Here is a 9,408-nt window from a genome sequence, read left to right as displayed (position 1 = left end):
CTGCCAGCCCGGCACTGACCGCGGCTCCGCCCGCGCCGGATCTGAGCGGCCGGGGCGCCTCATGTGACCGGGGTGAGGAGGAGCCGGAGGAGCCGCCGAGCCCGCTGCCGGTGCCGGTGCTGCTGCCGGTGGCGGTACCGGTGCCGGTGCCATGCGGCCCTGGGCGCTGGTGCTGCTGCTGGGCGCGCTCTGCCCCGGCGGAGCCGCGGCCCCGGCCCGCAATGTGCTGCTGCTCCTGGGTGAGTGCGGCCCGGCCCGGCCCCGGAGCCGGCCCGGACCCCCCTGCCCGGGGCTCGGCGCTGGGGGCATCCCGCGGCTGGGAGGGAGGAAGGGACGGTCCCGGGCTCCGCTGCATCCCCTCCGCAGCCCCGCCCGGGTCACCCGCAGCCCGGGTGCTCCCGGTGTCAGCAGTGCCCCCCCGCCTGGTCAGGGACACTCCCGGGCTGACCCCGCACCCGTCCCGCAGCCGATGACGGCGGCTTCGAGAGCGGCGCCTACAACAACTCGGCCATCCGCACGCCGAACCTGGACGCGCTGGCCCGGCGCGGTTTGGTCTTCCAGAACGCCTTCACCTCCGTGAGCAGCTGCTCCCCGAGCCGGGCCAGCATCCTGACCGGCTTACCCCAGGTAGGGGCACCTGCCTGCGCCGGGCCGGGGCTGCCAGCCCACGGCAGGTGTCATGGGCACGGCTGGACGTGTTTCGGAGCCGGGCTGGCAGCCCTGGTCTGACCGTGCCGTGTCCCCTCACCTGCAGCACCAGAACGGGATGTACGGGCTGCACCAGGACGTGCATCACTTCAATTCCTTCGACAGCGTGCGGAGCCTGCCCCAGCTGCTCAGCCACGCAGGCGTCCGGACAGGTAGGAGCTGGGATGGGCAGGGAGCTGGGACAGGCAGGAGCTGGGACGGGCAGGGAGCACCAAACCAAACCCCACTGACAGAGCTAAACTGCCCGTGAGCCAGGGAGCCCTGCCTGGACCTGTGGCTGTCCCTGCAGAGAGGAGATAGCAGCAGCCACATCCCTCCTGCACTGCTCCTGGCACAGCAGCCGTCTGCATTCTCACAGGGATAATTGGGAAGAAGCACGTGGGGCCGGGGGCTGTGTACCCCTTCGACTTTGCCTACACAGAGGAGAACAGTTCGGTCCTGCAGGTTGGGAGAAACATCACCCGGATCAAGGCGCTCGTCCGGCGGTTCCTGCAGAGCCAGGACGAGAGGTGAGACTGCCTCCTTGTCCTGGGAATGGCTGTGGGGAGGAGGGAAACTGGCTTCACTGAAGATGTGTCCCCATGGCCCAGCTGGTCACAAACAGGAAGGGGCCCCTTGGCCCTGGGTCACCCCATATCCAGATTAGGTGAGGGGAGTCCTGCTGACCCCAGCTCACCACAGCACAGCCCAGGACAGTCTCCAGGCGGTCCTTTGCTTCACCACCTCCACATCCCCCCTTTCCATCCCTAGGCCTTTCTTCCTCTATGTTGCTTTCCACGACCCCCACCGCTGCGGGCACTCCCAGCCCCAGTATGGGGCCTTTTGTGAGAAGTTTGGCAATGGAGAGAGCGGGATGGGCTGGATCCCTGACTGGAAGCCACAGATTTACCACCCGGAGCAAGTGCAGGTGAGAACCTGTGGGTACATGTGGGGCTCTGTGGGGCTGCACGTGATGGCAGCCTCTAATGGAGCCAGGGCTGCTCCCAGCTTGTCACTGCCCCCAGCGTCACAGCAAGAGCTGGCAAAGGCACAGGGGCCTGTGTCAGCCACGTGCCCCTTTCCCTGTCTCCGTTTAGGTCCCTGCCTTTGTCCCGGACACACTGGCTGCCCGGGAGGACTTGGCTGCCCAGTACACGACCATCGGGCGCATGGACCAAGGTGGGAGCCGTGGCCAGGCTGGGGCTGAGCTCTGCAGCCCGTCCCTTCCCCCTGAGCTCTGCCCCTTCTCTCACAGGGATCGGGCTGGTCCTGGAGGAGCTGCGCAGTGCTGGCTTCCTCAACAGCACCCTGGTGATCTACACCTCCGACAACGGCATCCCCTTCCCCGGCGGCAGGACCAACCTCTACCGCTCGGGCACCGCCCAGCCGCTGCTCCTCTCCTCCCCCGAGCACCCCCAGCGCTGGGGGAAGGTCAGCCCGGCCTTCGCCAGCCTCCTGGGTAAGAGCTGAGGGAGAGAGGCAGCACAGCTGTGCCTGGGGGTGTGGGCTGCTCCCCACCCTCCCTACACCAAAACTCAGGGTCCTGTCCCTGGGGCCAGCCCTGAGCCCTCAGCATTGGCAGGGCCAGTGCAGGGAAGGGAGAGGAGGGAGGACGGAACAGGGTCCCCTGCAGGGACACCATCCCTGGGGACCTCTCTGCCCCTCTCTGGAGCTGAGTTTCCTCCCACAGTGCCTGCCCCTGCTCTCACCCTTTTCCTCTCCTCCAGACCTGACGCCGACCATTCTGGACTGGTTCTCCATCCCCTACCCTGCTTACAGCATCTTTGGCACCAGGCGGGTGCAGCTCACTGGAAAGTCTCTCCTGCCAGCCCTGGAGTCGGAACAGCCCTGGGCCACCGCCTTCAGCAGCCAGAGCCACCACGAGGTGACCATGTACTACCCCATGCGAGCCATCCAGCACCGGCAGTTCCGCCTCATCCACAACCTCAACTACAAGATGCCCTTCCCCATCGACCAGGACTTCTACGTCTCGCCCACCTTCCAGGACCTGCTGAACCGCACCAGGGCGGGGCGGCCGACGCACTGGAGCAAGAGCCTGCACCAGTACTACTACCGGGCCCGCTGGGAGCTCTTCGACTGCAGCCGTGACCCCGCCGAGAGCCAGAACCTGGCCCCTGACCCCCGCTACGCCAGCGTCCTGCAGCTGCTGCGTGCGCAGCTCCTCAAGTGGCAGTGGGACACGGGGGACCCCTGGGTGTGCGCCCCCGACGCTGTCCTGGAGGAGAAACTGAGCCCCCAGTGCCGGCCGCTGCACAACGAGCTGTGAGTGCCACCTGTGCCCGGGACAGCGCTGTGCTCCTGTGGGCACAAGGGGACCACCATGGGCTGGTCCCAACCCCCGGGGTGACACCACAAGGCTCTGCCCTCTGTGCTGCCAGCACCGCCTGGCCCCAGAGCACTGAGGGATTCCTGGTGCCTTGGCTCTCAGCCAGAGGAGCTGGAGGGCCAAGCTGCCCCTCAATAAAGCCTCTGGAGGATAAGGCTCCATTTTCACCTGGAGCTGAGCACACCCCTGCAGCAGCCCCCAGCTTGGAGGCAGCAGGACAGGCCAAGGGCCTCTGTGCCACAGTCAGGGCTGCAGGAACAGCTGGGGACCCCCAGTGCTCTGGGAAACGGGGCGAAGCCTTCAAGGGGCACAGGGGGTCACTGGAGACCTCCAGGCAGGGACAGAGCCGGGGTGTCCCAGCCAGGGGCAGGGAGAGGGGAGAAGGACACGGCCTGGGGCTGCTCCCAGCAAACAGCAGCTTTATTCACAGTACTGCACCCTCAGCCCCTGCACATCCCTCTCCCCAAAACCACAGCCAGGAAACTCCCTGCAGTCTCTGCCCCAGTTACCAGTCCCCCAGAGTAACTGGTTTGCTGTCTCACAAGGCACTTGTGTCTTTTTCCCCCTGATTTGATGATGATGAGGTTTTCCCTGTCCCTGGGGGCTGTGCAAGGCTCCCCTCCCTCTGCCAATCCAGTGCACACCCCTCCATCAACACTCAGCAGCAGAGGGAGAACAAGGCCCAGGAGCATGGGAAGAGCAGGGGCAGCTCCGGGTACAGGGGATGGGATGGATTTGGCCTCGGATTCCAGGGGAGCAGTGCAGCCTCTCCCTGTGATGCTGGGTCAGGACCAGGAGATCACAAACTGCTCCCACATGGGCAGCGACACAGGGACTCTCAGCACCTGGGGGGACAAGGAAGGTGAGAGCCAGCCAGGAGGGAGCCAGGAATGTCAGAACCCAGGGGAGTCCTGGGCCTTGCAGAGCCCCAGCCTGGCACAGTCCTGGTCCCACAGATCCCCGGGAAGGGCACCCATGGCCTGTGCTGTGCCATCGCTGGGGCCAGACCCCGCCAGCCCCTTGGCTGCACTCTGGGTCCCTTCCCGGCCACCACCTCTCCCCAGGGTGGCAACAGGCACTCACCTGGGTGTCACTGTGGTAGGAGAAGTCACTCACGATGGCTCCATTAGCCAGGACTCGCCGGGGAGGGCTGGAGACCCCCAGGACAGTCACAGCCTCCAGCAGGACACCATCCAGATGGGCACTGGCCCGCAGCAGCTGGCTGAGCACGGCATCCTGGGGACACGGGGATGGCACCGTGTGCCCCTGCCTTTCAGACACCTCACCCAGGGCTCCTCCAGGTGCCCTGCCCCACCTGCTGCCCCTTTGCTGGCCACTGAGCAGACACAGGTGTGCCAGGGCCACCAGGAGCCCCAGCCCAGACGCCTCCCGCCAGCAGCTCCCCATGCTCACGCTGGAGGCCAGGAAGAGGATCTCGGTGTAGTCCCCCCTCTCAAAGGTCTCCCAGCTCTCCCCATCATCCCAGAACAGGTCTCCTCTGGCGAAGCCGTCCAGGGTCAGTGCCACCACCAAGGCCATGCCCTTCCCACGGGACTGGGCAGTGCTGAACGCAGGCTCCTGGGCCAGGGGCAGGCACAGCTTGGGGCACTGCCACAGCCGTGTTCCCCAGCCCTGCAGCCACAGCTCCCCTGGCATTGTCCTAGCAGCGGTGTGGGCACTGCCACCCTCCCAGGCTGCTCAGACAGGTCACTGTGGTGTCACCACAGAGCAGAGGGGGCTCACCTGCAGGGGCAGGATGTGCCCTGCACGGATGTGGACATTGATGGTGTCCAAGGGTGCTGGCAGGAGGATCCACTGCCCTTTGCTGTGGATGGTGGAGTCCTGCACGAGAACAAAGAGAGGGAAGAGCAGGCACGGGGTGCCACATGGCGGGGGGGGGCGAGACCAGTGCCAGAGCCCTCAAATGGCCACCAGCAAAAGCAGGTGAGGCACGAGACCCACACAGCCCCAGGGGAAACGTGCACACGTGCAGAAATGCGCACGAGGTGCCACAGCAAAGCCCCCTGTGCAGCACAGCAGGAGCACCCACCCCTGCGAGGCTGTACCACGTCCCTGCTGGGAAGTAGCCGCTGACTTTGGTCTGTCCTGCCTCCAGCACGGGGGTGACGAGCAGCCCCCCGCCCCACAGGAGCTGGCGGTCCACGGCCCAGGTGTTGGGGTCTGTGGGGAACCTGGGGAAGGAGGGGAGGGGAGGGCAGCGCCAGGAGACCCTGCAGCCACCTGCCGTGAGCCCGGCGGGGCTGGCACTCACTCGAGGAACAGGGCCCGCGCCACGGTCTGGCCGGCGCTGTGAGCCCGGTGGAACAGGGTGTACAGGAAGGGCAGGAGGGAGTAGCGGAGGCGCAGGGCGTTCCTCATGGCAGCCTGGGCGGGCGGGCTGAAGGCAAAGGGCTCCTGCGGCTGTGGGGAGGGGAAAGGCCCGAGGGGATGCTCAGCCCAACGAGGGCGCATTTCAGGGAGGCAGGATGGACTCTCCCAGCACTGGGGCACACAGCCCTGCAGCTGAACCAGCCACTTTCCCACGCTGGCAGGGCAGCCCTGGCTCGGCCCAGAGCCCCCTGCCCGGCGGGTGAGGGCTCGCAGGGCTCACCCGGGTGCCGTGGTCATTGTGGTTCCGCATGAAGGGGTAGAAGGCGCCCAGCTGGGTCCAGCGCACGCACAGCTCCTCGTTCGTGTTGCCCAGGAAGCCGCAGATGTCAGCACCCACCAGGGGCACCCCGAATAGGTTGAAGAGCAGTACTTCTGCAGGGGGCACAGAGGGCATCAGGGCTCTGCAGCACCAGGGACGGAGCCTGTGGAGAAGCCCCTGGCTGTGGGGGCAAGAGGGAAGCAGGGGTGTGGATGCAGGCCCAGTGCCCCACAGCCTACCTGGTATGGAGTAGTAGAGCTGCTCCCAGTCGCTGCCAACATCCCCGGTCCAGTGCCCGGCGTAGCGCCCGTGCCCAGCGAAGGTGGAGCGTGAGATGATGAAGGGACGCTTGCCCCGGACCCTCAGCAGAGCACTGGGAGTGATAGGGCTCTGCTCAGCACCCCCCGGCCAGGGAAGGGGCCCAGGGCTCCCACAGTGCCCTGTGTTCCACACCAAACCCTCACCCACCACCCAATGCCTGCCCACGCTGGGTCTCTCCCAGCTCTGCACCCCCAGCACGTGCAGGAGCTGTGGCAGGAGCCCCAGGCTCACTTGTGGGAGGCGATGGCCTCGGTCAGCCCGTACAGGCTGTGCAGGTTGTAGTGAGAGGACAGATACTGCTGGCTGGAGGCACAGATGGTCCCGGCTTGCAGGCGGCCCCCAAACACACCTGCAGGGGAGAGGTGGAGCTGAGAGCGTCCCCCGGGCTCCTGCCAGCCTTCCCAGAGTCCTGGGCAAAGCTGGAACCCACTCCTGTACCTGGCACGTAGGGGGGATGCTCCAGGTTGTTGCTGGGGCAGCCATCCTGGGAGCCCTCCACGAAGTTGGATGGCTCATTCATGTCCTGGGGAGGGAAGGAAAGGATGGGATGGCCTCAGTGCTGCACCGGGGCCCAGCAGAGGTGCAGGGCAGGAGCCAGGGCCGGCAGCTACAACAGGGCAACTCACAAGCCACATGCCATCGAAGGGCACTTGTTCGTGGAAGTCCTTCACCATGTCGTGCCACCACTCGTGAGTCTTTGGGTTGGTGAAGTCCGGGAAGGCCGTGGGGCCTGGCCAGACCTGCAGGAGGGAGAGCGTTGGGCAGAGCCCACAGCCCCACAGACCACCTCACCCCAAAGGTTTCTCTCCCACTCTTGGGGTCCTGCTGCCCCAGCCCCACTCAAGCCCTGTCTGTGGGCGCTGGGGCTGCTCCCCACACGCACCTTCCCGATCAGGGGCTGCCCTGTGGCGTTTCGGATGAACACCCCTCGCTTCAGGCCCTCGTCGTAGGGCTTGTAGGTGCCGGGGGGCCCCGAGCTGCTGATCCCAGCATCCTGGAAGGGCACAAAGCCAGGTCTTTACCAGCAACAGCAGGGAACGGCCAGCCCTGCCTTCATCACCACCCTGGGGCAGCTGAAGCCCAGTGCCCGCCTGCCCGTGCAACTCACCACAATCATGATGTACCTCAGCCCGCGGCTGTGGAAGTCCCGCACCATCTCCGGGTAGTCCTTGAAGCTTTTCTTGTTGAAGGTGAAATCCCTCTTGGCATCTGCGTAATCCAGGTCGTTCCACTGCACATCCTGTGGATGGAAGCATCGCTGCTTGGGGAGGAGCGGGGACCCCACGTGCTACTGTGGGACCCCCACCCCACGGGGCTCCCACCAGCCCCCCACGGCCTCCGGGAGCAGCCCGGACCTACCAGGGGGAAGCGAGCTGCTGTCATGTTGGCCACCACCTGCCGGGTGATGTCGGTGGAGGAGTAGCCCCAGCGGCACAGGTGGAAGCCCAGGCCCCAGTACGGGGGCATAAAGGGGAACCCTGGAGGGTGGAGCGTGGGTGCTGGCAGGAATGGCCCAGCCTTGTGCCACCCCAGAGCCCTGCTGTGCCACGTGGCTCACGGCATCCCAGCAGGGCCATCCCGGCCGTGGCTCAGCCGTACCAACCACATCCAGGTACTGCCGCACCACGCTTTTGGGGTCAGGGCCCAGGAAGACGTAGAAGTCCAGGATTCCCCCGGTCGTGCGCCAGGTCAGGGCCGGGCTGGGCTGCAGGAGCACGTCTGGGGAAGCACAAGTGCCAGGGGAGGAAGATGAGGATGGGGATGGGGACAGGGCCACGCCCGGTGCCCCCATGGGACTCACCCATCGCGTTGCTGTTCAGCAGAAAGACACCATGGGCCGAACCATCGTCCTCCATCACCAGGTAGAAAGGGTGGGAGCCGTAGAGGTTGACGTGGGGCTGGAGTAGAGCACGGTGTGGTGCCAGTGAGGCTCTGCTGGAGACCCCACACCCACCCGACTGCCCCCCGCCTCTGGTCAGGAGCACTGGCTTCAGGTGCAAATCCAGGGCTGTGCTCCCAAACTCTGCCACCTCAACCAAGCCCCGCAAACAGCTCCCAGGCAGCACAGAGCTCCGGGGGACAAACCTGGGCCTGGGGACAAGGGTCCCATGGGCTTGTCCAGTGTTATGGCCGAGGCCCAGAGCTGAACCAGCGCAGACACATCTCCCCAGCCCCAGACAAGACGTGAGAGGCCGCAGGGCCACCCCCAGGAGCTCAGCTGAACCTGTGTCCCTTTCCCTCAGCCCCACTCTGTACCGCGGGTGCCATGTCCCGATTCCAGAGGGTGACCCTGGTCCACGCTGTGTCGAGGAACAGCGGCGTCTGGTGCTCCCCCAGCCCCGAAATGAAATGGGAGGGCAGGGAGGTGGAGATCTGCAGGAACTGGTCTGTGAAGAAGAGGGGTGCGACCGTGGTGTTCAGCCTGCGGAGAGAGGGAGACTGCGGCCAGCAGCTGGGAGGGAGGCACTGAGCCGGGGCCACCGGCGCTGGGCAGGGGCACAGCTGCTCATCACCACAGGAAATAAAACCAAGTTTTGGCTGCGCTCTGGGATTCCTGGTTCCCTGCCCAGCCACGGAACTGCAGAGGGAGTCAAAGTAAAGCCCCGACAGCCACCCCACTGCTGTCACCAGTGTCCCAGATGACCAGCAGTGTCCCTGCACCCACCCTGTGGGGCTGTGCAGGTTTCCAAGCCGAATCCCTCGGGAAGCGAGGGGGCAGAGGGGCACTCACAGGACTCTCCCGCCGCGCTGCCGGCACACGACGAGGCCGAAGGGGTCCTGGCTGACCTGCAGGCCGTAGAGCGTGGACGGGGCTCGGCCGCGCACCCGCGGCGTGGCCAGCGGCACCTCATAGCGCTGCCGGGCCGCGTCCCGGAGCTGCGGGCGGAGAGCGGTCAGCGGGGGAACGGGGCACCGGGGCACAGCCGCGCGGGCCGGGCCGCACCGTGAAGCGCAGGCGGGCCGGGGTCTCCAGCGCCAGGTCCAGCCGCAGCTCGTCCACCGCCCCCGGCAGGAAGGCGGCGGCCACGCGGCGGAGCCGGGCGGAGAAGCCGCTCTCGGTGGCCGTCAGGTTCTCGGCGCGGTAGCTGCGGTAGCCGCGGGGGAAGAAGCACCAGGGCGGGCCGGGCCCGGCGCGGGGCCCGGGCCCGGGGCTGTAGCAGCAGCCCCGCGCCTCGCAGCCCGCCCGCGACAGGAGCCGCTCGGGGCCGCAGTCGAAGCGGCCGCCCGGGGACACCTCGCAGGCGGCAGCGCCGGGACCCCGCGCCGCGGCCGGGACCGGGACCGGGACCAGCAGCGCCAGCAGCGCGGCCGCCACCCCCGGGCCCGGCCCCATGGCCCGGCCTGCGCCTCCTGCAGCGGGGACGCACCGACACCGGCACCGGCACCGCTGCTGCCGGGGCTT

General features: G+C 66.9%; 2 protein-coding genes across 2 annotated transcripts; one reads left to right on the top strand and one right to left on the bottom strand.

The window, feature by feature from the left end:
* The first annotated feature begins 117 nt into the window (after positions 1–117).
* On the top strand, positions 118–3,008 carry SGSH (N-sulfoglucosamine sulfohydrolase). Its single transcript, XM_068209907.1, has 8 exons — positions 118–239; positions 467–627; positions 755–860; positions 1,067–1,217; positions 1,459–1,615; positions 1,785–1,866; positions 1,943–2,146; positions 2,415–3,008. Exons 1-8 carry the CDS (start codon positions 152–154, stop codon positions 2,972–2,974), a joined length of 1,509 nt encoding a protein of 502 aa, XP_068066008.1. The 5' UTR covers positions 118–151; the 3' UTR covers positions 2,975–3,008.
* Positions 3,009–3,427: 419 nt separating this feature from the next.
* GAA (alpha glucosidase) lies at positions 3,428–9,387 on the bottom strand. The gene is made up of 20 exons (XM_068209886.1): positions 9,378–9,387; positions 8,950–9,347; positions 8,737–8,882; positions 8,262–8,427; positions 7,807–7,903; positions 7,605–7,724; positions 7,365–7,483; positions 7,114–7,245; positions 6,889–6,999; positions 6,632–6,745; positions 6,444–6,528; positions 6,237–6,354; positions 5,924–6,057; positions 5,646–5,797; positions 5,307–5,455; positions 5,085–5,226; positions 4,778–4,876; positions 4,448–4,612; positions 4,118–4,270; positions 3,428–3,879 (listed from the first exon to the last, which is right to left on the bottom strand). Exons 2-20 carry the CDS (start codon positions 9,337–9,339, stop codon positions 3,820–3,822), a joined length of 2,652 nt encoding a protein of 883 aa, XP_068065987.1. The 5' UTR covers positions 9,340–9,347; positions 9,378–9,387; the 3' UTR covers positions 3,428–3,819.
* Between the last annotated feature and the right edge of the window lie 21 nt (positions 9,388–9,408).

Source organism: Anomalospiza imberbis, chromosome 19, assembly GCF_031753505.1.
Source record: "Anomalospiza imberbis isolate Cuckoo-Finch-1a 21T00152 chromosome 19, ASM3175350v1, whole genome shotgun sequence".
NCBI lineage: Eukaryota > Metazoa > Chordata > Aves > Passeriformes > Viduidae > Anomalospiza > Anomalospiza imberbis.
The sequence above is the reverse complement of the archived record's forward strand: the minus strand, read 5'-3'. Positions and strand labels throughout refer to the sequence as shown.

Excerpts from the sequence above, each read along its gene's own strand:
- SGSH (XM_068209907.1), top strand. The coding sequence starts at position 152 with ATGCGGCCCTGGGCGCTGGTGCTGCTGCTGGGCGCGCTCTGCCCCGGC. Across the intron at positions 628-754 it reads TCCTGACCGGCTTACCCCAG|CACCAGAACGGGATGTACGG; the intron begins GTAGGGGCACCT and ends CCTCACCTGCAG. Across the intron at positions 2,147-2,414 it reads GGCCTTCGCCAGCCTCCTGG|ACCTGACGCCGACCATTCTG; the intron begins GTAAGAGCTGAG and ends CCTCTCCTCCAG.
- GAA (XM_068209886.1), bottom strand. The coding sequence starts at position 9,339 with ATGGGGCCGGGCCCGGGGGTGGCGGCCGCGCTGCTGGCGCTGCTGGTC. Across the intron at positions 5,227-5,306 it reads GCGCGGGCCCTGTTCCTCGA|GTTCCCCACAGACCCCAACA; the intron begins GTGAGTGCCAGC and ends CTCCTTCCCCAG. Across the intron at positions 4,877-5,084 it reads CGTGGTACAGCCTCGCAGGG|GACTCCACCATCCACAGCAA; the intron begins GTGGGTGCTCCT and ends GTTCTCGTGCAG.